At 52.2% G+C, this 24,969-nt stretch overlaps 2 protein-coding genes across 7 annotated transcripts in view; one reads left to right on the plus strand and one right to left on the minus strand.

Annotated features, from left to right (window-relative positions):
- Nucleotides 1–14,541, plus strand: part of ANKS1A (ankyrin repeat and sterile alpha motif domain containing 1A) — a 114,774-nt gene extending 100,233 nt beyond the window's left edge. For 4 of the 6 annotated variants that reach the window (XM_040616346.1, XM_040616348.1, XM_040616349.1 and 1 more), the window contains 10 exons: nt 513–611; nt 994–1,146; nt 1,308–1,415; nt 4,181–4,345; nt 4,709–4,834; nt 4,988–5,059; nt 5,474–5,560; nt 5,931–6,068; nt 6,762–6,932; nt 8,211–14,541. In XM_040616346.1, the coding sequence (XP_040472280.1) occupies nt 513–611; nt 994–1,146; nt 1,308–1,415; nt 4,181–4,345; nt 4,709–4,834; nt 4,988–5,059; nt 5,474–5,560; nt 5,931–6,068; nt 6,762–6,932; nt 8,211–8,330 (1,239 nt within the window). In that variant the 3' untranslated portion in view covers nt 8,331–14,541. Of the gene's footprint in view, nt 1–512; nt 612–993; nt 1,147–1,307; nt 1,416–4,180; nt 4,346–4,708; nt 4,835–4,987; nt 5,060–5,473; nt 5,561–5,930; nt 6,069–6,761; nt 6,933–7,391; nt 7,491–8,210 lie in introns of all 6 variants that reach the window. The other 2 variants (XM_040616347.1, XM_040616350.1) reach the window with 2 other exon arrangements.
- Nucleotides 12,238–20,511, minus strand: TCP11 (t-complex 11). Its single transcript, XM_040616352.1, is given in 7 exon segments — nt 12,238–16,287; nt 17,849–17,962; nt 17,965–18,011; nt 18,452–18,636; nt 18,946–19,166; nt 19,803–19,939; nt 20,320–20,511. Coding segments are annotated over 7 exon segments (1,095 nt in total). The 5' UTR covers nt 20,475–20,511; the 3' UTR covers nt 12,238–16,051.
- Between the last annotated feature and the right edge of the window lie 4,458 nt (nt 20,512–24,969).

The raw sequence follows: 24,969 nt of genomic DNA on the forward strand, positions 1-24,969 counted from the left end.
CTGTGCCGGAGCAGGGTGGGCTGCCTCCCTGCGCGGGGGACAAGTCTGACCTTTGCTGGGTCACCTGCTGTCATGGAAAGAAATTCGGGTTTGGCTGTGGCTGTGGAGAGAGGCTGAGCAGAGCTGAGCACCCCGTGTCAGGCACCACGCGTGGAGCGGGGCTGGGGTTTGCTTGGGCGTTGGCACACAGCGGTTGCGTCTGGGCATCCAGCGGGAAGGGTGTGGTGAGCGATGACCTGAAATCCATCGGACCTCAGGAAGAGGACGTGGCAGAGCAGGAGGGAGGGGGTGGCAGTGCTCTGCCCCACCGATGCCACGTGTGCTGCGGCCCCTCTCACGTCAGCCCTCTCGGTGCCTGAGGTTGATACATGGGGCAGAGCTGCCTCCCTTGGGAGCCTTCCTCCTCCTCCTCCTCCTGCGGGGAGGTGAGGTCAGGAGTGGCGCATCATCCCCACTCCTGCTGTGGCTCCTGTTACCCTCTGCTCCCATGTCGCTCCTTCCTGTCCCCGCAGGGCTGTAATGTCATGGAAGACCAGGACCTTCGGGACATCGGGATCGGTGACCCGCAGCACCGTCGGAAGCTCCTGCAGGCTGCTCGCTCCCTCCCGAAGGTCAGCACCGACACCTCTCACGTGAAGCAGGGATGAGGCATTGCCCAGCACGGCTGTGGAAGCACAGGAGGCAAAAGCCATTCCCTGCGGCTCCAGCCACAGAGGGGTCACAGGGACTGTGGGGAGGGTTTGGGGAGTAGCAGGGAGGAGGAGGAGGAGGAGATCTGTCCACCAAACTACGTGGATGGGATGACTGTGCTGGGGAGAGGGTGGCTATCCCTCCTGCCAGTCTTGATCCCAAGTGATTCCCTGTTTATACAGGGAATATTTTACTCTCAATCTGCCAGCATGATGATGGCCTTTAAACCAATTTTAATTGAGGCTGTGTGCCTTGAGATCCCAGCCCCCTGGGGCTTTTAACCCCTTTCTTGTGCTTTTACAGTTGAAACCCCTGGGCTGTGATGGAAACAGCCAGCCTTCGGTTCCCGCGTGGCTCGACTCTTTGGGGCTGCAGGATTACATTCAGTCCTTCCTCTCGAGTGGCTACAGCTCTATTGACACTGTGAAAAACCTCTGGGAGCTCGAAATAGTAAACGTGAGTATTGCCCTTCCCTTGCCGTGGCAGCGAGGTCCTGCAGTTCCCTCCGGGACCGTGACTTGCAGCGAGTGGTGTTAAACGGGAGCAGCGCTCTCGGAGAGGGGAGGAGGCTTTGCTCGGTGCCGAGGGCTTACGGTGACCGCGGTCTCTTCCTGCAGGTGTTGAAAGTGAATCTGCTGGGCCATCGGAAGAGGATCATCGCCTCCCTGGCAGACAGGCCGTATGAGGAGCCACCGGCAAAGCCCCCGCGGTTCTCGCAGCTAAGAGTGAGTCCCTGGTTGTTCCCTCCCTGGCTGAGCCGTCGGTGCGGAGCGTGCTCGGCAGCGGCCAGGGTGCACTCTTCTACCCTGGCTCTCCTTCACTGCCCTCCTTCTCTTTCAAAGAACTAAGCTGGAGTCTGTCAGGAATAATTGTCCCCTTCCTGATTAGCAGCTATCGCCTCTGGGGGACCGGAGAGCTGTAGAGGATGTTTAGTGACAGCTGGGGTGGGTGTCCAGACTCAGAGAGGGAAGCACAGTCAGCCTTACTCTGCTGCTTTCTGCCTAGCAAAATCAATAAAAAGGGGAAAAAAACACCCTAAAATGTCAATACTTAAGTTAAAACTCCTTTGAAAGTAAGTATTGAGAGTAACAAGCATAGAGTCATCTTTGAAAATTGTATTGCTTTTTACAAAAAGGAAAGGGTGAAACCGAAATGGCTTGTTTCTTATTAAAACAAATCGATCTGACCTGGAAGCTGGGGTTACTCCTTGTTCTCAGATCCTTGGTGGTTTGGGAAGAAAGTTCTTGAAGCGTTGAGGCAACTGCACATCTGGCTGTGCGGAGGAGGGAGTGTTTTGTGTTAAACAGTTCCCACAGATGCACCTTGGCTGCTGCTGGGGATGATGCAGAGCCCAGTACTCCCACTCCAAGCGTGGTCAAGCAGAACTCGGGAAATATAACAGCCAGGCTGGCTCTGACTTGGCCAGAGCACCTGGAGCGCTTGGGCAGAGTGAAAACAAATTACAAATTTGCCGTTCTACTGCAGAGGTTCTGCTGTGGCGGGGCCCTGCAACAGCAAATGTCACTGTTGGGACAGACACACTCTAGCTGAAAGGGTGGATGAGTTTACCAGCCCTTAGCTTTCTTCTTTGTGGGTCCGTCTTCCCTGTGCAAAAGAAAGCTGAAGTGTGCAAACACATCAGTGCTGGGAGAAATCTTAATGTGGCCGGTAGTATCCATGCAGCTTTTCACCTTATCAGCTCCGGTGGTGTGTGAGTATCCAGCAGATACTCACACAGGCATGATCCTGCTACTGAACGGAGTGGGGGAGGGTCATATTCAGCTCTTGCAGGTCAGATTCTGGATGCCTGCCCCGTGGGAGACATCAGGCGGCTCCTTGGGCTCAGGTGCCTCCATGTGAGGTTGGTGCCTGCACTGAGTGGGTAGCAGGGTGCTACTCCCAGCTCTGTGCCCTGCACCGACGGGGAGCACTGCACTGACGTGCTCCCTCTGCTTTGCTAGCCAGATGTAGGGCGGCCTTCCCACAGGCAGGAGGGTGACATGGCTCAGCTGGTGAGATGGGATGCAGCTGGGACCTGCTGCTGTGATTGCACCGGGTGAGAGTCGGGAATGTGCCTCCCTGGGCTGGCTGGGCTTCACGAGAGCTGCTCTCGCTGCCAAATAGCGCTGGGCACGATCCATGGATGTTGGTGTTTCGCTGTAGGATTAGCAGCCTCTGGGTGTCAGGCCTTTCCTCATCGGGGCAGCTGTAGCGTTCGCCATCCTTCCCAAAAAATGATGTTTGAGCTGAGTTTGGCAAACCCTGTTGAGCCTGCAGTTAAGCTGTGAGCTCGGGAGCAGGGTAGCATGTTCAGGAGGACGCACACGCACATCGTGCAGCTTCCTCCTGGTGTTTGCACATCAGGTTCCTGCAGCAGGAATTGGGAGTGACTGGAGTTTCCCCGTCCCAAACATCTGGTCCTTGCCCTGCTGCAGAGCTCTTCCCCCCTTGCCTCGGATCCCCAAGGCTTTTCAACCAAAACAGCCTTAGCTGAAGCGAGTTGGGCTGCTGTGCCCTGCCTGCTCACACTGGATTTTTTAGGAACTGGGGTTCAGGTGTAAAAAAAGAGAGGATTCATGCTGTGCTGCACTGGGAGTGCTCAGGAGCCAGGAGGGTGTCACGTACAAACCCTGCACCTTCGTCCTGCTGCTCAGCCGCTCCCTTTTCAGACAACAAAAGCCCAGACGAGCAGCAGCCAGCTGAAGATCTGCACTTCTCTGAAATGTCCTCTTGAGACCGATGAGACTGAAGGCAGGGTTGTGGGGAAGCGGGGGGGAGAGCGGAGAGGAGTCCTTTGGTGTAGCATCAACTGATTGATATGCTGGACGGGGAGGCTGTGTAAGAGAATGGGCCATTTGCAGCATTTCCTGGTGCTACAGCTGGTGCCATCCAGCGCCTGGCTCCGGCGTGGGGAGCGGAAGGACGTCAATGGCAAATTAAGCAAGTCCGTTGAATGGGACTAATGCGTGGTGCAGCTGTGAGCATCCCGCATTGTCTGCCGGGCTGGCTGGCACGTACAGGCAGGGGATCTTGCCTGCAGTGAGAGCCAGGGCTGTCAGGCATCTGGGCTGGGCTCTCGCTGGGCTCCCAGGCTTTTCTCCTGGGGTGCTTGGTCGTCAGCGGCTTTTCAGTGCTTTGCTTAGTGCTTGAGTGGAGCCTGTTCCTCTGTGAACAGCCTGCCCGCTGCTCCGTGTGTCTCCTGCCCTTCTGGGATGAGCTCAGGGGAGGCGTGCTCAGCAGAAGGGGCTGCGTACCTGCCTGAAACCATCCTGGAGCAAAGCGGGGGTATCAGGCCGAAAATAAATGGTGTAATCGGTGACACTGAGCCCGCAGGAGCCTGCAGAGCAGGAACTGACCCCGTTAACGCTGCTCATTGCGCCCTGTGAATTTGTCTGAGAAGTGTGTGAATTGCACTGCGAAGGGGAGCGAGGGGTGGGCATGGCTGCAGCATGGCCTGACCGGGATGGTTTCTGCTGTCTGCTTGTTTCAGTGCCAGGACTTGATGTCCCAGACATCGTCGCCCCTGAGCCAGAACGACTCCTGCACGGGCAGATCTGCCGATCTCCTGCTGCCCTCCGGGGACACCGGGAAGAGGCAACATGACCGTGGCACCGAGGTTGCTCCTTACTCCAGAGCTGAGCGCTACAAAGCACAGGTCAGTGGGGGCTTTTGTGTGTCCTGGAGGTCCCTCTCTGCAGCTCAGAGCAGGCTGCTGCCTCCCTGCAGCCAGCAAGGGGCTGGGATGATGCATGGAGAGCCCAGGAGCTGGCCAGGCACGGCATCCCTCAGGCTTTAGAGCCAGCAGCTCCTGGGTCCCTCCATCGCACTGTGGAAATGGGTGACTCACTTCCATCAGCTCCAGCACCTTCACCCACCACGTGCAGCCCCCTCCCAGCTCCCGGGGGATTTGGCCGTTGCGAAACCTCAGTTGTATCAACCCAAAGAACCCTCCTGAGACCTGTGTTTCAACCCAGGCTGGACCTGTTCTGGCTTCACATCCACCTTTCTTCCCTGCCAGGAGGACCGTCGGGAGTCAAAGCTGACCCTGCGCCCCCCCAGCCTGGCTGCCCCCTACGCCCCAGTCCAAAACTGGCAGCATCAGCCGGAGAAGCTCATCTTCGAGTCCTGCGGGTACGAGGCCAACGTAAGTAGCTTTTGGCTTGTGGGGGTGGCGAGGAAGAGGAGGCTCTGGGGTCAGGTCCTTGCATGGAGTTGATGCTCACGGGGCCGTGGCATCGCCTTGGCTCAGCAGAGTTTCCTGCCCGCAGCCTTTGACGTCTCTCCCTCTTCCAAACAGTACTTGGGCTCCATGCTGATCAAAGACCTCCGAGGGACCGAGTCTACGCAGGATGCCTGTGCCAAGATGAGGGTACGGAGGCCACGGGGACAGGGGGGATTCACTCGCAGCCTGTGGTGGATGGTGCGGAGAGGGGAAAGGGGGGGTCTCGGTGAAGCTGTGGTTCCCCAAACCCTGCAGGCTGCCTGTATGCAGAGCAGGGGCCCAGACCCGCTGCAGGCTGTGCCGCTCGCTGGGGCATTGCCCCTCCCCCGTGCTTCTCCCCATAGCCGGAGGGTCTGTGCCGTGGAGAGGGGGTGTCTTCACTGCAGAAAGGGGTGCTGCCTGGCCCCTGTCCCTTCCCCTCTGCTCCCACCAGGAGCAAGCTCTCCTTGGTCCAAGACCCCAAAGCCTGCCTTTGCGGGGGTCTCTGGGGTGGGCTGGGGCAGTGGTGAAGAAAGAAGCATTTATTCACAACTGGTCACTTGACTATTCTTGTTTCTGAAGAAATCCACGGAGCATATGAAGAAGATCCCGACCATAATACTGTCCATCACGTACAAAGGGGTGAAGTTCATCGACGCTTCTAACAAGGTGAGCTTCAGATGCCTCGGAGCCGGTGTCTAGAGGGACAGGACCTGCAATGCCACCTGCCTGCGGGGCTGCAGGTGACGTGTAGTGGCTCCAGAAGCCACAGCTAATCCTGAGGAGCTGTGGGAGCGCCCTGAGGTGGCGATGGTTACCTGAGTCCCAAAGCCTTAGCAGACTGGCTGCGTGTGGACCATGTTGCCATTTATTCCTGCCCCAGGGGGGGAGCTAGGACTGGTGGGGCTGGGAGACTCCCCCTCCCTCCCAGTACCTGCTTTGCTCCCTGCTCCCAGTATGCGCTTGCCACAACCACCGTGTGCCGGGTGTATCTGCCATCCCCAGAAGGGTGACAGGTGCTTGTGGTTGACCCCGGCAGAATGTCATTGCTGAGCACGAGATCCGCAACATCTCCTGCGCTGCTCAGGACCCCGAGGATCTCTGCACATTTGCCTACATCACCAAGGACCTGCAGACCAGCCACCACTACTGCCACGTCTTCAGCACCGTGGATGTGGTGAGTGGGTTACAGCATCCCATCTCCCAGCATGCTGCGATCCTTTGCAGTCCACTTATTTCATCGCTCGGCTTCACTGGCGAGTTGTAGACCAGGATCTGGTCCGTTCTGGGGCTCTTCTACCCATTTCCACACTAAAATAATCCTTTCAGAGTCCTGGCTCAAAACACTTTTACTGTGGACCTCTGTCGACAAAAAGACTTCATTACTGCAGTCTCCAGTGCTGAATAAAGCAGGGCAGGAGTTTTTCCCTCCTGGGGAATATGCCGTGAACAAAAACCTAATACGCTCTCAGTTATGTTGAGCGTAATAGGCTGATTTAACAGCCTTTTAATTCACTGAGAGAGTGGAGGCATAATTTGCTTTTATTCTTGGGCAGAATCAGCTGTATAAGATGCATCGCCTTTTTCTCTTTACAAAGCAAAACGCTGCTAAACTGCGATGCTTGCGGGGCTGTACCAGCTCGCAGGTGGTCCTGGCGACCAGGGCTGTGTGAGTGTGGAGGCAGCTCGGCGCCCGCTCCCCTGCAGGGCAGGAGCTCAGCAGCTCTGCCAGGGGTATAGCAGGATGAGACCTGCTAATGGGAAGGCGACGGGCTGTGCCGAGGTCTGCGTCTCTGGAGCAAGCTGCTGCGCAGAGCGAGGTAGCTCGTATGCACCTAACGATTTTGTGTTTTCTGTGTTCTCTCTGAAGAACCTGACGTACGAGATCATCCTCACGTTGGGGCAGGCGTTCGAGGTCGCCTACCAGCTGGCCCTCCAAGCTCAGAGAGCAAAGCCTCTCGGTGCTGGAGCAGGAGAAATGATTGAAACAAAATCTTCCAAACCGGTGCCTAAACCGCGAGCCGGCATGAGGAAATCTGCAGTACGTATGTGTGGGCCGGGGGCGATTTGTGTGGGCTAAGCTGGGATTTCTCCTTGGGCACCACACGCTTAAACCTCCGTCTTGGTGGTGGGGGGAGCCCAGAGGTGGACAAGGTGCTGGTAGCTTCGGGCACCGCTGATGCTGCGGTGTCCGTGGCACTGTGAGCAGTCCTGCTGTGGTGCTGGGGCTTTCCTGGGCAGGATGAGGGCAAGCAGAGGTGGAAATAGCCTGGGTGGGATGGGGCTTGAGCGTCCTGCTGGGTCCAGCACCGCTTCCAGGTGCAAACCCTGCAGAGCCACGGTGAGATCAGTAGGTAACCCGCAGCCTGCAGTACGGGGGTGCCCCTGTAGCCCAAACCAGCCAGGACTGGAGCTGCTGAGGAGCAGGGACTGCTGCATAAGCCATTGCCTTCCTTTAATGTCTCCTTTTGTCTGTGTTCTGCTTGCTCCCCCCGCTCAGGTGCCGCTCCCTCCCGACACTCGCTGTTGTTACTGTCACACCTGTACAACACACCGCCCCTCCTACCTGCCGCTGCAGTCTGTTAGTCCCGGAGCTAAGGTCTTTACCCTTCTTCCTGCCATCTTCCATCACGAACCGCCCCGGGCTGCCCCAGCTGCCCCCGGCCCGCCTGCCTCCCTGCTTCCCATGTCTCCTGCTGTGGTCCCGTGTCCTGCCTCGCTGCTGTCTTCCCTCCGTGCTTGTTCCAGGGCCGTGCCGTGGCCTCAGATGAACCCCAGGGATAAACCATTCCTATCTGCCCGGCTGATGTAGAGTGGCAGCTCTCAACTAACTGCATTGCTCTTTCTGGTGTTGTTAACCTTCCTGTAGGATCCTGGTTTTAGGAGGACAAGATGAAAGAGCCATGCTTGGTCGGGAGAGTAAATCACATGGGAGCTCACTGGCCAGGAGCTGTCTCCCTCTCTCTCCCTCTGCCTCTTTTTTTTTATTATTATTATTTTATAGTGCCATCTTTATAGTGCTCGATTTTTCACGCTTCTTTGTGAGATGAAGTGAAGCTGTCACTAACGTTAGTAGGGGCTTGCAGGCCTGACGCAGGGAGTCACCTCAGGGTGCTGGGTTGAGCCTGACGTGGTTAGACACGCTGTAGCCGTGGAGGACTCAAACGCCTCCCCGGCGAGAGCCGCTTCCCCGCACACGTGCACGTTTTGGGGCTGGGCATTAGGCAGAGCAGCAGCCTCTCCGTGTTTCGAATCCCCGCTCGTTCTGTCCCAGAAGCACCGGTGACCTCACACGACTTTTTCTCTCCTTATTTCCTAGCTGGAGCCCCCTGAAGTGGACCAAGATTCCCAGTCTCATGCCAGTGTCTCCTGGGTCGTGGACCCCAAACAGGACTCCAAGCGGACCCTCAGCACTAAGTATGAGACCACTATCTTCTAAAGCAAACACACCCCGTGTCCACCTAGTCTAACCGTGCCTTTGCGATCTGATCTGTCTGCTGTTCTAAACTCCCTCTTCCTCCAGCTGCTCGCACTGAGCCCCGTGTAGGCACTACGTCAGAGGCAGCAGCACTTAGGAGACTGTAGACTTACACGGCTTTTGTACCTGATCACTACTGAACACTGTGAATTCTCCTTACTCGGAAACAAGGGTAACAGGCTGTTAGATACCTGTGAGGCGGGAGGTGCAGAGGGATGCAGGCTGGGGGAATCGGAGATGTGGATCCAGGAAGCCGCCTGCTGTTTTCACGTCTTTCCCCTCGCTCTGGCACTGTGAATCCCTGGGGCGACGTGACACTCCCCAGGCCTTTTTTTTTTTTTTTTTTTTCTATTTCACCTTCTTATCCTTGGACTGATGGAGACCTCTTGTCTCTGCGGTGCACGCACTCCCTCCTCCTAGATCCTCTTCTTCCCGACTGAGCCACGGCTGCGTACTGTTCCAGTGAACTCACCCCTCTTCCTACCTGCCGTTCGAATCGACACTAACCACTGTGATGCTGTCTGCAAATAACACGCGGTCACTAGATTTCCTCACGGGGACCCTGGCCCACCGTCTCTCCCCTCGAAGCCTGGAGCGGAAAACCTGCTCCGATGGGAGCGCTGGTTTGGGCTGGATGTGATCCTGCCCGCTGGGAGCTCTGTCCCCTCTCAGAGGGGAGGTGTGGGTTTGGTTGCATGCATTTCAGCCTCTTGTAGGATGTTTTTCTCCCCGGAGTCCTTCTGTTTACACTCGCCAAACTTCCCATGAGCTACAGGCGTAGTTCTCGCTTGGCAGATTGCAAAGAGGTTAAGCTTGCAAAGGCACACGTTGGTAGCCCCGTGTTGGGAAGGTGTTTGCGAGGGGCTGGATGCTGCGCTGGTCGAGGTCTGATGAAGCAGACGGAGCTCTGTGGTGTTCGGCAGCCTTGCTGCAGTTGTACTTTTTTTGCCGAAGGGAGAAATGTGATTGAAATCAGTCTGCTGCCAAGCTCAGAGCTTGTTTTCAACCGACAGACCATTGCACGATGAGGGCTATAGGGATCTTGAAACATCTGTCGCCTCCCGTCCTCGAGAGCGAGGATTTCACTTAGAGATGGCCCCGCGTCAGTGGGCACCTCAGTCTTTTCTGACTGCTTCTCAAGTGCACGTGATTTTCCTCTGGGAAAACGTCCCCATTTCTGTGTATCTCAGTCAGAGCAGCTTTGAATCCCAGAATATGGCTGGGAATCATTTGCATGAGATGGCAGAGCACTTGTCACAGGTCAGAGCAGAGCTGGAACAGGTCTGGGAAGCATGGACAGCCACTATGAGCCGTCAGTGGCCCGACCCCTGGTTCCTTTGCTGAGGTGGAACTGAGGAGGAGGATCTGATGATCAAACAGCGCCGGGAGGCAGCACTGCTGCCCTGCTGCTGCTTCTCCCGGACTTGCTGTGCGTCCAGGCAGTGTCATCGCTCTTCACCTCAGTTTCCCCCTGTATGGGATGGGGACGTACTTACCTACCTCTTGGGGGTGTGAGGCTCGCTCCGTTTGCAGAGCACTTTTAAGACCCTTTAGCGAAAGGCGCCACGACCTCCTCACCGTGGCAGCAGACCTCCGGCGCTCAGCCTCGCTCCCCGGGCAGGTGAAGGTCCTGACTCTCAGCAGAGCTGCGTTTTGGACCCCGACCAGCTCCTCGCGGCAGCGGCTGTCGCACCTTTCCCCGGAGAGGGCTGAGCAGATGGGGCAGCGGGAGAGGGGCTGCGCAGAACTCACTCGTGTGCACCTTGATGTGCATTTGGCGAACCCCCCTGGGCAGCCCGGTTTTGGAGAGCTGGGGGTGACTGTGGCTCTGTGCTGGATGGCTGTGAAGAAAGGCGGGCGGCAGCTGCCTGCTCAGCTCTGCGTGACGTGTCTGGGTGGGCATCTTAGAGTAAATGGAGAAGAGGGTGCACAGGGATCTCCAGTAAAGCTCTGTTCCCAAATTAGCTTTTAGAATTTACCCCAAATCCCCCTTCACGATCACCAGTCGGCATCGGTGGGGAGAGGTCAGAAGAGTGGCCCTGTGTTATTTATTTGCATGTGGTATTAGGGGCTGAAAGCAGCTTGTCCAAGTTTTGATGGGGCTTTAGAGCTGTTGCCTCAAAGTTTCCATTCCCCCCGCCTTGCAGTGAAATCCGATGTTTCAAAATCTTTATTTAGCTCTTTCTCAGGAATGAGTTTGATCTCCCAAGTCATTCGTGGCTTCATGGCACTGTGCGGCATACTGACTTCAAAACAAGGGCTAGGCTGGTCAGAACCTGGGTGAGGGGACTGAAAGGGTTGTCTTGTCTTAAAGCAAAAAAAAAAAAAAAAATCAAACAACAAAGGAAAGCTCAGCCTAGTAGGAATTTATATATTTCATATGCTGTTGGAGCCCCTTATCGCAGAGCCGGTGCTCCTGTCCCTGAAGACGCCCAGAGCAGAGGTCGCGCCGCAGTTGCGGTGCTGTGCCATGCTGCCAGCCGAAGTGTGGCCGCGGAACGGTGCCGTGTCGGAGGTGCTCCGAGGGTTGGGGTGGGGTTGGAGTTGGAGTCAATCAGCATTTCCTGTAAGAGTGTCCAGGCCGTTCGGTATCCCTCAAAGAGAAATGGAGTTAATGGTAGCGGTGGTAGTGAGCGCAGTTTCTACGTGTGTTTACCACGCGGTTGCCCACGCATACACCTGACTTTAGAGGGGCTGAGCTGTTGCATCTCCCCCTGCTTTCAGCCGGGGAGGGCGAGTTCCTCAGCACCTCCTAAAAGCGGGTCACTGGAGCATGTGCCTTTCAAAGGGTGACCATCCAAACCCGGCTGGGATCACAGGCAGCCCTGCCTAAACCACAACGCTTCCGCTGTGTGTCCGTAACCCTCACAGTTGTGTCTCATCTGGCCTTACGCCTCCTCTTTCCCGGCTCTTGTTTTTGTATGACTTGGAAATCATTCATTCCATTATCTTCCTTTCTGTTTGCCTCTGCAAAGCTGATCTCCGGGCAGCTGTCTCCTACCACGGAAATGTAGTAACGGGGCAGAGACCTAAGAAGCAGTGGCCTGCTGACACGAAGATCATCTCCATCCGGCACTGGTGTCTGCCTCGGAGTGGGTGCTTGGCTGCTCAGTGAGGGCTCCCAAAGCAGAGGGGGGAAAGGGATCCTGCCCCCCGCTGAGAAAAGCAGCTCTTCCCATTTCTAGCAAAGGAAAGTTGAGACTTCCGAGGCCGAGAGCGATGGCACCTTTTCTGGTTTGAGACAAATGTCTTTCGACCCCTTTCTTTTTTTAACGTGCGAAATGATACCAAGCAAATCCAGTTCACAGTTTAAATGTAGCACTGCAGTTATTTTGGTGAGGAAAAAAAAAAAATATCTATATATCTCTCCGTATTTACTGAGAATCCTCGCAGTCTGGCAAGGAGTACAGTAGAAAGTCTTAGCAGTGGGAGTGGTGTGTGCATCTCTTAACGGTACTTAAATTTGCTTCAACTCTGGGTGAACAGTAGAGAACGCCAAATTCTTGGAAATAACTTCCTCCAGTGTGAGAAGCCTTGCAGGGTAAGTCCGCATCCTTCGTTTTCCGAGCTACTCCACACTTTTCTAGCAAATGGAAATAACTTAAGGAAAAGAGTCTGCAAAGGATCTTTCACCCCAGAGTGGTTGTGGCCAAGTATGACCGATGGTACAAAGCTTGCTTCCCCTACAGAGAACTGTTGCGTTGCAATACTTGACATTTCTATGGCAAGGACACAATTTCTTCCCATTTACGCACTGAATATCTGGAGACAACTCCCTTCTCCAGCCTCTCGTGCACCTGTCTTGTTTTTAAATGCAGTTATGCCCTGAAGGGTTGGGTGGTTGTTGGTTTTGTTTTTTTTTAAAAAAAAAAAAAAAGTATATTCAGTTGTCATTTAGCACTTTTTTGATACTAGCTCATTATTTAATTAGTGCAGAATTAGTTGCAGAAGATTAACAAATAAGGAGTTAAATTTGGGGCATTACACTGAAACAGTCTGTACGCGAGGATAAATCATATCAACCTGAGGATGGCTTGGCCCCCATCTAGGTCCGGTATCCCCAGATACCACCTCAAAGGTGCTGTGGGCTGATTTTTCTTTTGAATTGCCAGAGTATTTAACAGTAGTTTTGGCTGTGACTGATGTGTTTTCACAGTCCTGTTCCCCTCAAGGGAGAGGTGTTAAAATGGTTGTGATTTTAATTCTTCAGATGCAGAAATGTAGCGCAGCACGTTACAATCTCGACAGGCGTTGTAATGGTTGGGGCTGTGGTACCTTGCTGCTTTACTAGAGTGATATGCCCGAAAAATTCCTGTTTAACTCCGGTTGCTGCTGTATGTCCGGATTTCATTTAGTCTCTCCAGCCAGTGAGGCTGGGGGAGAAATGAACCATAATCCCAAGGGCATAGACCTGTAAATGATTAGGAGGGGGAAGCGGAGATTATTTTTTTTTTTTTAAGTTGATGAATTTAGGAAACCTAACATTCCTTGTTATGCATATGTTGCAATTCATACTGGTGTAAGTGTAAATATTTGGTGTGTCGGCAACAAGTCTTTTTGGAGAGATTGCAAATTGAACCTCTGCTTGGGAGGAGGGACACCTTTCTGTTTTTGATGCATGAGCTTTTTGAAGGTTGGCTTGGAGGTGACGTGGTGATGAAGACTCCAATCTTCAGGGGACTGGGCTTGGTGACCCTGGTGGTCCTTTCCAGTCCTGCGTGTAGTCCGATGGTTGTCTTTAGTGATCCAACAGTTCTTTAGCCAGATACTCTTCTCTCTGCCTTCATAGACAAAGCAGTTGTTTTGGCAGTGCATCTCCCCTTTCATTTCAGTGAGTTTTCCCAAGGTACTCCCGTGCTGGAGGCTGATCCTGGACCGTGCCAGTCACCGACTCCCGGCCGTCTGTTAACCCAGCCATTGCACAGTATTCTGGCTCTTCCTCCCTACAGGGTTTCGTGGTATCTGGAGGAAAGTGCTCAAAATTTCTGGTGCTGATTATGACTTTGAATCAAAATGCATCTGCTGTATTACCTGCCCGGGAAAAGGTGGTGCTGCCCTGGGCCTTGTTGCCCTTTTTAAGGACAGATTGTATTTTACAGACTTTGGTTAGTGCATGGCATGAGTCCAGGCTGAGAACTCAAGATAGGTAAACCAAGACGCAGAGTTGTTGTCTTTTTTATATATATAGGAGGGGATGATTTGTTTTTTTCTCAAATTGAAGCTGCTTTATCCTTTTTAATTTTGTATTTACAAAAAAACCAAAACAAAACGCAACTCATCTTAGCTGTCAGCTGTCTTTGAACTTGCTTCAGGATTGTTCTTTTTAGAAGAAATTATGCAACTTTTGCGGGGTACGTGCCTGTCCCCCTCCCAGGGAGAAGACAGGGCACCTTCTAGGATGTACCTCTAGTGAAAATTTGTACCTTCACGAGGCTGCTGAGACACAGGCCAGATGCCAAATAGTCCCTCCGCACACACCCAGCCCTGTGTGCAGCTGAAGTGGAGGCAAGGACTCTAACGCTTCTTCCATCCCACTTCAGAAATTTATAGCAGCAGAATTTCCCCTGGCTTTCCTCTGCTCACATCATCTCCATGCAAAAAAGATCTTTATTTTAGAGCAAGCACGGTGTTTGCAACGCTGTCTTGTTGCAAAAGGTCTCCCTTTTAGGTCTCATATTGGCATTAATTACTGCAGTTTTATTTCTTTCTTTTCTTTCTTTTTTTTTTTTTTTTTTCCCCCAAAAGAAAGTAACTGTGCTGCTTTTGCAAAGTCAATCTAGCTCAAACACTTTTCTTACCCATGGAAGAATAACCTGAGATTCCCTAACAGGGCAGAGAACAGTCAAGTTCAGTTTGCAATGTAGACATTTTTGCTAATTGTGATGTATGGCAGTGGGACTGATTTGTAATACAAATGTTATTTAATCTGTCTGTATTTTGATACTTGAATTTCCTTTTATTTCCTGTATATACAATTGTTAATCTGTTCAAAATTTGTCTGAATTTTAAACATCTTGTGGTACCAAACATAACCAATCTGTGCAACAACATAGACTGACCTCACGACAACAAGGCGAGATTGTAAATATTCCTGGGCTTCCAGCAGTCGTTTTGTTGTTTTCATAATTGTACAACTTAGAACAGACTGAATTAATAAACAAACTTAGACACACATTTGCTCCGTGATGTCAGTGTTAGACTGAAGTCTCCTGGTCACGTGTGTTAAAGGAAAGCTGTTCTCATCCTCGTCGAACAGCCCTGACCTGTGAAGGTAAGAGACAAGGGGTGAGGCAGGGCAGGTTTGTGGTGTTGAGGTAGCTCAGTCTAGCGCTGTACCTGCCCTGCTCCGCTTCGTAAATCCAAGGAACAAGAAAACCCGGGAGCGTTGCACAGAGACGATGTGCTGCGGCTGTGGAGGGGAGCACAGGAGGCGGATGAGCTGGGAGCTGTCGCAGGGTGGTTCTTTGGCTGCAGAATGGGGGGTTGTGCAGGTGCTGAGTAGTCACTTTGGTTGAACTGTGCTTTTTGCAGTTAGTCATAATGACCCCAAATACTGATGATTATTTTGAGAAAAACTAATTGATGCATAAAAACGCATCCACATAGGACAGTTTGTGGAAGGGACCATAAAAACCATCTAATTCCCACCCCCTGCCATGGGCAGGGACACCTGGCACCAGCCCAAGTTGCTCTGAGCCCCATCCAGCCTGGCCTTGAGCTCTGCCAGGGATGGGGCACCCACAGCTGCTCTGGGCACCCTGTGCCAGCGCCTCGCTGCCCTCGCAGTAAAGAATTTCTTCCTAATATCTAATCTACCCTCTATACATCCTCTCTAACATTCTGTTAAAGATGGCTCTACCTATAGTACAGCAGTCTCCAACTGCTTTGTGTATGCTTTCTGTGCGACAGTGAGAAAAGCTCATTTTTAACCCCACCAACATCCACTGGGGACTGTCGGGACCCCAATTTACTAACGATAAACGCTAAAATCACTTCTCTGTAGCACAGCAGCAAGCGGTTTCATGTTACAACTGTAACAGTTTGGGCAGCCACTGTACATGGTATTCACCCAGCAAAGACTTTTGACTTGCCAAGAAGTAGGACATTTTCATTATGTAAAATTAGAGCAAGAAATCCAGACATTTAAATACAGGTTAAAGTTCAGATTTTCATGTCAAGTATAATCTGGCTGATGTAAAATACTAAATACACCAGGGGTTGCTAAATTTATACCATATGTTCCATTTCTAATAATTCAGTAAGTCAGGTTTTCAAGCTAACATTGAAATATATTGAGCCATTTTAATGATTTGAAATACCATGTGGCTTTATCAAATGCAAACAGCGTCCCTGGGCTGTGACTAACATTTCAGCAAAGTAGGTTACAGGCCCATGGTAGAATTAACACCTTGAATTAAGAAAAGCTTAAGCTGCACTGCAGTTTTATGAGCTCCGCATCCCATTGCCTTCCCCACCAAATAGCGGCAGGGTTTTTTTGGGGGAGGAAAAAAAAAAGCTACCTTGTGTAGTTGAGAGGTTTATTCAGATACTGACATGCCAAATCACTTCCCAGTAGCAACGCTGGTCCCTGTGGATTTATCTGATTGATTTTTACAAGCTGAGGCATGATTTGAGAAACTTGGAGCATGCGTTCCACCCCTGCCGGTATGCAGTGAAGATGATCAGTAAGAATCTGCCATCCCTCCATCTGAGTCTGCTGCTGCATCTGGGAAAAGCACCCTGAGAACTGCTGAGTAGAAAGGTCGGGACACCTGCCTGTTGTGGATGACGCTTCCAAACCTGTGCCCAACTTCCAGCAACTCTTCCTGAATGGGATCAAGGCCCTTTGGGAAATCTTTTTGAGAATTCTGTCCATCAGGGGAAATGAAGAGGTCAAGGAAGGAATGAATCCGCTGCTCTGTAGGGAGCAAAAGTATGAAAACAAGTAAGTTGGCAGTCAACCTTTGCACAGAAAGGTTTCCTCACACAGTCAGGAGCAGATCTGAGGACAGCGTGTTGCGGCATGCCCTGGATGGATTTGGGGACACAGTGGATTAACATATTCCTTTTCCAAATACTGAGCAGATGAAACAGCACCCAGCACAGGAACTGAGGTGAAACTGTGGGACACAAGGAGTACTCAAGCATCAGGTGTACTCGCCTTGTTTCCTCTTTGTCCTGGGTAGCTGCTTCTAACGATGGCTGTGGCTGGGGTACTGGGCTGGAGGACGGATGTCAAACCTCATGTCAAAGTGGAGCAGGTCAACAGTAAAGATTCCTCACTCCGTGAAAGTTTTTGTACTGCATTGAAGCATCAAGCCTCTTGGAAGCGTAATGGAATACAGAACTTCAGAGCCTGGGATTTATCTTGCCTGCCACAGTAGTGTTTTGAAATTGAAAGCAATGAAGAAGCCTCTCTGAGGAACACAACACAGAGCTGAGATTCAACTACCTGGCTGCTTCACGTGTTCTTGCACTTGAAGTGAGTATGTGGGAAATGTTGATAGTGGCCAAGAGTGCAGGCAAGACACAGGCTTGATTTTTAGACACGGAGTGGGGGGAAGGCTGTCTAGTTCTGCAGCTTCTAATGCTACACCATCGGTGAGTCACTGCCATCACACACTGCCCAGCTTGTAGTTTATCGAGGTTTGGTTTAGGCTATTAATTCACCCTTCTGAACTACAGCAAAACAAAACAGCCTGCTCTGACATGGAAAGAATAAAACCAAATAAACAGTGTGGTGGCGTCCACACGGGCTGGGAAGGATACTTAACTAGATGAAGCAGTGGGCAGGAAGAACCTCACCTTATTTTCATAGCTGATAAAAGCTAGTCTTCCATGTGGAAATAATCTTTCCTGTAGCATACTTGCTGCCTGTGGCACTGCAATCTGATGCGGAGTTAGCATTCAGAGTACTAACAAAAGGTCAAAATAACCAGCTCTTATCCAAACCATTTGAATAAATATTTTGATGGAGCAGCATTATAGGGCAGCTGGTTAGCCGAATACCAAGCAGTGCACTCTCTAGGGATAAATATTATTTAAAGATCTTAGCATGGTGCTTTACTACAGCCAGTGATTAAGCTCTCACTCTGCATCCTAACCTGAAGATTGCAACACTACCTAGGAACAGAGCTTGCACTTGGGCCTGTTTAGTTTTTAGCAAGGATGGGAGGATTCAAGAGCTGGTTCAAAGCAATTACTGTTTGGGAGCTTTTCAGGGTGGAACAGGAAAATCAAGGCAGTTTCTAAACCTAGCTTCCCTGACCCTCCTCTCCGGTGCAGACGACGCGGAGGGGCCAGGCACCGCACTCGGCTCACACCCTGAAGCAGAAGTTCTGCTCAGCGCAGGGAGTTTGCTTTGCTAGTGCCCATCCTAGACCTGTCTGGCACGCTCCAGGGTCATTAGCCTGAACCTAAGTTGTGGCCTACGAGCACAAAGCGGCTTTCAAGGTCAAGTTGGGCAAACAGAGACTCACCAATGACATGCCGGACTGCGTTGCCCTTCCCTGCAATGCTTTTTATCTGGGCTTTCAGGAAAGCACATTTCTCAGTGGTAAAAGCAGAGGAACCCAGCTGTGAGAGAGTCTGCCGACTTCCTGGAGCACATGGTTGCTGGTATCTTCTGAAGCTTCTTCATACCTAAATCATACACAGGTACATGTGCTCTGGCCACAGCTCGCATTAGGTGGGGAAGGGGTCTCGCAAGCACAGAGGGAAGTTGCTCCCCATGCCTGTGGAGTGTCGTCACAGGCAGCTAGTGCAGGACAACCGACATTCAGCCAGACCTCTGCTGAACTAAGTTTCCCTTCCCGACACTTTGGCAAGCAGTAGGCTACCCTGCAGCTGACCCATGAAACAGTGATCAGCACTATTAATTTTCCCCTCTAATTAAGAAGGGACTATTGCTTAACTCCCAGCTAGAAATGCTGGCTGGCATCCTCCACTCCTTGCAGTAGACCTGGCTGCTATTTGGTTCTCAGATCCTCTTCCACTCCTGGGGGAGATTCCTGCTGCTCATCCCACAACCAGCCTGTGCCTGCAGACTCACTCTTCCCCTTCTGGAAAAGAAAGTAACCCGCCTGGTACAAGACAGCCCTTCCAGGAGGACCTTTGTTACCTGTTTCAGCCTAGCTACAAACCCAGGTGAGCCACGTAAGATGCTTCCGCAGATGCCAGTGGTCACTAGCTGGACTGCAGCTATGACGGTAAGCAGATTCACCTGCACGTGTACTTCCTGCAGTCGAGCCTGATCCATAAGCAGTGTCTGCGAACAGAAATCAAATCAGCCTGTGGATGTAGAAGCAGCAGCTGTGATAACTCAGCAGATCTCAAGCCATGGAGCAGGGCTGTAACATCCCCACGAAGCAGAAGGCAGCTGCCTGGCAGCAGGGAGGTTTAGTTTTGTGAAAAATCCAATTTGTTTCACATAGGGAACAACCACACACAATGACTCATGGCACAGAGGGGACAGAGTCTGGCCAGTTCTCTCTATAGAAGACGCAGAACCAGCACACTTGTTCATTTTGTATATCTTTATGGAAAAGCTATAAAGCTATCCAAGCACTTCTCCTACCTCAGGGTATTGCTCTCGCCCAGGCTCCTGGCAAAGCACATTCATGTATCCTCGATTTAGCACGGACATGAGACTTGGCCCAGTTGTGCAGCTGCTGGCTGCCCCTGCTGAGTGTGCGGCAGGTGAGCCACTGACTGCGGAGTGGGGTGGCAGCTGCGAAGAGGACGCAAACACTTCTGCTGCTGCTTTGCACAGTCATGCTCTTGTGCGATCCAGGGTATCTGCAGTAGGGTAACAAGAACAGATGTTTGTAAGAACAGACTCAGGTTAAGTCAGTAAGAAGCAGGTATGCTATACTGCAGGCTGAAGGCGAAACACCATCGCTAACACACAGTATTAATGTCCTGTTGCCAGGGCACAAGGTTACGCTACCGAGACTGGTACCCAGAGAACGTTATATTGGATATATTGGATTTCAGTCTCCAAGAAGCACATTTAATGGAGTCTGCTGAAGGAGAGAGGCAGTCAGAGAGAAATTCGCTGCAGCCTCGCCAAAAAAAGAGATCTCTACATCAAATGCAAGTTTTCCTTTTTAAATATGCCTCCTAACAGCATTTTGCTCATTCCTCTGAGGATCTCAAAACACTTTAAACTCATGAGGACTTACAGTTCCTCCTGAGAAAGCTGTTAGCTGTCTTACACATGCAGAAACTGAAGCACACCAAGTAACTCCTTTTCTGCAAGGCATGTTAGTGAAAAGCCTTGAGGAAGGGACCCAGGAGCCCTCCAGCTTTTAGAGGCATTTCTCTCATCTGTTACTGAGCATGAAAGCATCGGCTTTGGAATATTCTGGTTCCCTTTTACTGCTTTAACAGCTCTTGCAGAAGTAGCAGTTCTCCTGTTCCCTACCAACTTACTAGGCAGCTTATCCAAGAGTTCCCGGAATTTCTTCTGTTCATACTGGATGGTGTGGTCTTGCAAGTGGGTGCGGAGGATCTGGATGGTGAAATTCAGCATATCCATTCTCATCAGGCCAAACACGCGGAAGATCTCCCTGGGATAAGACACAGTGAATTGAAGGTTTAATACTGCAGTAAATGCTGTAACTGGGGCCATTTTAGAATGCTGAGAAAGGGGAATTCAGACCCTCTGACTTGATTCCATTTTCTCACAGAAGGTTGTTCAGTCTGATTGGAGTGGCCCCTAAAAAAATTGTAGATAAAATAGATTTACTTCACGAAAGACTCATACTGTCTAAATTGCAGTTAGGCAACAGGAGCATGTCTACACTGGAAAAAATAAGGAAGTTGTAGGCCAGAATGCACGAAAGGGTCCATGGGCCATAATTCCAAGGCAGTTTTCTCTTAACCCAGTGTTTTATTGTTGAAAGTTTTGCCAGTCTATGCAGACCAAGGCAGAGTCAGCATCACCCACCTTAGAAGCTAAGCTGGGTCTATGAGGCTTTGCAACCTTCGTACTTCTTCATCTCGAGTGGGCGCACACAGCCTTGCCATGGTGCCAAGGACGTACGTGGTGAGGCCATGGATATCCAGAGCTCCGTGCTCAGCCTCCTGTCTAATCAGCTCCATGTCCAAGGCCTCTTCAATCTGGCTTCGCAGTCAGTTGTGCCATGGCAGCAGAAATGATAGCAGGGCCTGCCCAGAGAAGCAGCAGTAGCCTATTTGTTCCAGGAATTTGACAGCTCTCCAGAGCTGCTCAACAGGAATTGAGGTTGGCCTTGTATTGAGACTAAGCTAACTACACAGTACACAAATTCTGGGGCACACAATCGCTGTAAGGGAATGCTTGACTCTAATGATGCACTTCAGGATGTCTGGCTACTGTTTCAAATCTTGCAAAACCTCCTTTACCATCACGCGTGAAAGGAGGGAGATATGTGACTTGAGTCTAATCTGAAAGCGTAGACTGAAAAAGCAAACTACAAACTATACACAGCTTCATGCCCTGCTAAGAACATGTGTCTTTTAGTGCTAAACCATGTTGTTATTTGCTACATTGTACACTTAAACAGTAGATACAGCTCCTCATATACCTGAAGAAGTGTCTTTGTATAGAGAATTGCAGTAGTTTGTTTGGCAGACACTATACCAGGAATGGCCGATGGCTGTTCCTATAACCAACAGTTCAAACAAAAGCCTTCCATCCTTTTGGTGTAGATTATGTGTTTTAAAGACCTGGGACCTGAGAACGAGTTTCCTTCTCAGACAGGTTTTAGAAGGTGCAGTTGTGCAATTTGTGTCTCCCTATAAACTAAAGGCAGCCTGCTTTCTCCTCCCTCTTACGCATGTTCACATAGGAATGCTGGGTATAAAGGGTGAGATGATGACTCAGAGAAGACTTATTCTAAGGTAACCAGCTTCTCTGGCTCAGGAACAACTCACCTCTTTTATCTCCTGCAGCAGCTGGATTGCCTGACTGTAGTCTGGGGGACTAGCAGAAAGCTGTTCCTCCAGACTGTCCCAGAAGGCTTCGTGCAAGGTCCCCTTCACTCTGTTTTCCAGGCTAAGAAAGAAGAGAGGAGGAGAAGGGTTTTCTGTTAAAATCAGGCAAACACAACTTCTCAGGGACCATTTGATGGGACCATTCCTCAGGGCTTTCATTGCAGTTCACATCTTCAGACATGTTCTTCTCTTCATCTTTACTCCTAACTGGCAGCAGTACACCTCACCTTTCTCTGGCTCATGGAAATCTCTCTCAACCTACATTTTCTAAAGTGGAACTCCTTCCTTTCAACCCTGTTCCTAAATGCAGCAGTTAACCTGTCTTAACTGTGGGGTAAAAGGAGCACAGCGTTTTTTCAAGGAAACTCTCCAAGCCCTCGGAGATCAACAGAATGTTTTTCTAGCTTGTGCTTGTTTTCACAATAAGAGAATGTCAGTCATTTAAACAGATCTTCAGCTAAAACGTAGGCACCTCAGGAAATCTCCACTGAAAAGTCTGCTTTGTTCATGTCAAAGTCACAGCTTAGCTGAAGCCTCTAAATCTTTCAGTATTAACATTCATCATATTTAAGAAGTTCTTAGTAAATCATGAATAAATAAAACAAGCTCCATTTTTTTTATTTATTTCAGAAGCTATCTCATTTTCTTGTTTCTTCTGCAGTCAGATCCAAACCCACCTTCTTTCCACATTCTCACGTTTTCTGTAATGTGACAGAGAGAAGCCAAGCCTGAAAAAAAAATAACGTGTGTGTGTATATATATATATAAAAAAATAATCAATGCACACACCTGTCTGGGGAAAAGCTGGCCTCTTACAGCTTGAGGTCCCTGTTGAGTGTAATTTCGTGGACAATGGCCAGTTTGGAAATGTCATCGGTTATTTCCCGCAGCTCGTTCTGGAGAAAAGCAGAATCCAAGCCAGTAAGAGCAGAAACGCTAACCCCGGCCTGGCGAGGGAAGAGGACTTTTTAAAAAACATTACCGAACTGGTAAGTGACAAGGTGAAAACGTGCAGATTTGTTTATAGGCGAGATGCCTCGCTTTCTGCAAGCGCAAGGGGTCCCAGGGCCACCCCCAGGCCCCTGGGCCGGTCCCACGCGGGCCCGGGGCTCCCGCGGAGCGCGGCTGACACCTAGTGACGGCCGGGAACGGCGGCCAGGCGGCTGCACGGCTGGAAAGCGCCGCTGCTTCATTCCCTGTGGATTTCATAGTCACACGTTCATATGGAAGCACACCTGAATAGCGGCGGCAGGGCTGAGGGAACGCCCCGAGGCCTACAGGTACCACGGCCCCGTCGCTTCCCCCGCCGAGCCCCCGCTTCCCCGTACCGGAGGGCGGGCCGGGGGCCGGCAGCTCCTCGCCGCGGGGCCCGCCGTCCTCCCACGGGGGCTGCCCGGCGCCGGGCTGGGGCTCGGCCATGGCGGGACCCGGGGCAGCAGCTCTCCCCTCGGCAGCCATCGTTACCCCCGCGGCGCGGGCCGGCCCCAGCCCGCCGCACCTTCAAACGGGACCGAACCACGGCGCGGCGGGCGGGGGGCGCCGGGACCGCTGCCGTTCTCTCCGGGGGTGTCCCGCGCCCACCCGCAGGGTGGCCGCACCGCGGCAGCGCCGGAGAGCGGGAGCCGCTCCGCGGGGTGCCGCGCAGAGCCACCGCCTGCCGGGTGCGGCGTCGCTGACGGGAGCCCGGCGGGTCGAGCACCCCTCCGCACTGGCGCCGGTGGGCCGCCCCGCAGCGGGAACGGGCCGCAGCCGCGGGGTCCTGTGCCCCCCTTCTTCGCGAATGGAATGCGCCAGGCGCCGTGCCGAGGTGGCGCGGCGGGGCTCTCCCATTGGAAGCGAGGGGGGACGGCCGGGAGAGGCCTCGCTGTGAGGCGTCGAGGCCGCCGCCTTTCCCTCTGAGGGAAGGGGCTTGCCGCCCCCCGGGGATCCGCGGCCTGGGGGTCGCGGGACGCCTGGCCACACCACCACGATGCGTTTCACAGGTGGGAGCAGCGAACGGTTTGGGAGGCCTGGGTTCACCAAGCGAGCCCCGAGCCAAGCAGGCGGCCATGGTGCCCGGCTGCCCTCGCTCCCCGGGGAAGGGCAGGAGCTCCCCTGCGCCCTGCTGTCCGGGGATCGGCGAGGGCAGAGCCGTTGCCTCCCTGAAGCCTGTGAGGGGCCGTGGTTTAGCGCCTGTGAACTGCCGGGGTGTTAAACTCAGACATTTCAGAGGGAATGATGTGAAAAAGATGATTCTGCCGAGCCGGAGAGGCTCCAGAGAGCACTGCTGGGTTTGCAGCAGCTGCAGCGCACTTCTCACGCACTTTATTCACCTGATTTTACCCATTTTTCTTTCTGGTGGGCCCAAAAAGCAGTGGCTGACTCCACTGTTACAACCTCCCCCTGACTTCACTGGGATCGGGGTTAAATCTTCTGTGGGGCAAAACATCCAGTCTGGGATGACTTATTATTTCCTAAGCATCCAACAGCACCCACCAGCAGACACCTGTGTGGTTGGGGGCAGGAGCTGGGAGCACCGTGGGGCAGGGGATGGGGGTTCTTGGTGTCCCACCATGCTCTGGAGCCACAGGCACGGTGACCTGTGCTCAGCCTTGTGTGTGCAAGGGACGGGCACAAGAGCCAGCCCGTTGGGGAGCCGAGGCCTTGATCCGCCCCTCGTAAAACAGTCCTGGCACAGCTCCGTCTTCCAAAGTCTGCAAAACGCTTAAGATGTCTGGGTGTTGTGGCTGGCGAAATGCAGAGGATGAAAGGCACAGGGCTGGCATGCTGTGTGGGGACGGACAACCCCATTACCGCTCCTAATTAGTTACAGCTTCACAGCTGGGCTGCATGAACAGCACTGCAGCTCCCTCCCTCAGCCTGCTGCCTTTGCAGAGGAAAGTATCCCAGGTGGGTTTAAAGGTGGTTGGAGCTACCATCATTGCCATGGCTTTGCAGCAAGCCACGAGTGCAATTAACGCAGCTCAGCTGATGAGTTGTAACCAGTTTAGCTGTCATAAATGATTGAATGCTGGGGGTTAGCCATAGCCTGAAACCACGGCTATCCTGCTGTACATCTGCAGCACAAGGCTGCGTTGGAGTGGTCTCCTTAAACCGTCAGTGATTTCCTCAAGCCCCTGGGGAGCTGTAAAAATCATCCCATCAAAAAGCAATAATGGGAAAACTGCTTGGCTGGGGCAGCGCTGCAGCTACATCAGATGGCGACTGGCCCTTGTCTTGGGGGTAGACACCGCTGAGGAACGAGCTGGGAAAGCCGTCTGTCCTGAAGCGCAGATGGCTCTTTCCTCTGCCTTGAAGCACTGCAGGGCCCGTTCGGCATGTGGGGTTTGCCAGGTCACCCAGCCCTGGGGGGAATTCACCTTTTCCTGCACAGAGGGGCTGCGCAGTCAAGTGGTAAGGGTCTTAGCACTGATTTCTCTGTACTCTGCAGGTGGATACAATTTTTGATTGGTTTGGGGTTTTAGTTTTAACTGTTTTTCCAACAGAGAACATGTGTCTCTGTGCAGCAGGCTGACCCTGGGCAGAAGCAGGGCTGTCTGCTCAGTGTGCAAGTTGACAATTATTATCTGAAATTTTCCAAAAAACCCATGTGCGATGCCTCAGAGAGGTAACCAGAGCAGCT

Source organism: Falco naumanni, chromosome 17 (assembly GCF_017639655.2).
Source record: "Falco naumanni isolate bFalNau1 chromosome 17, bFalNau1.pat, whole genome shotgun sequence".
NCBI lineage: Eukaryota > Metazoa > Chordata > Aves > Falconiformes > Falconidae > Falco > Falco naumanni.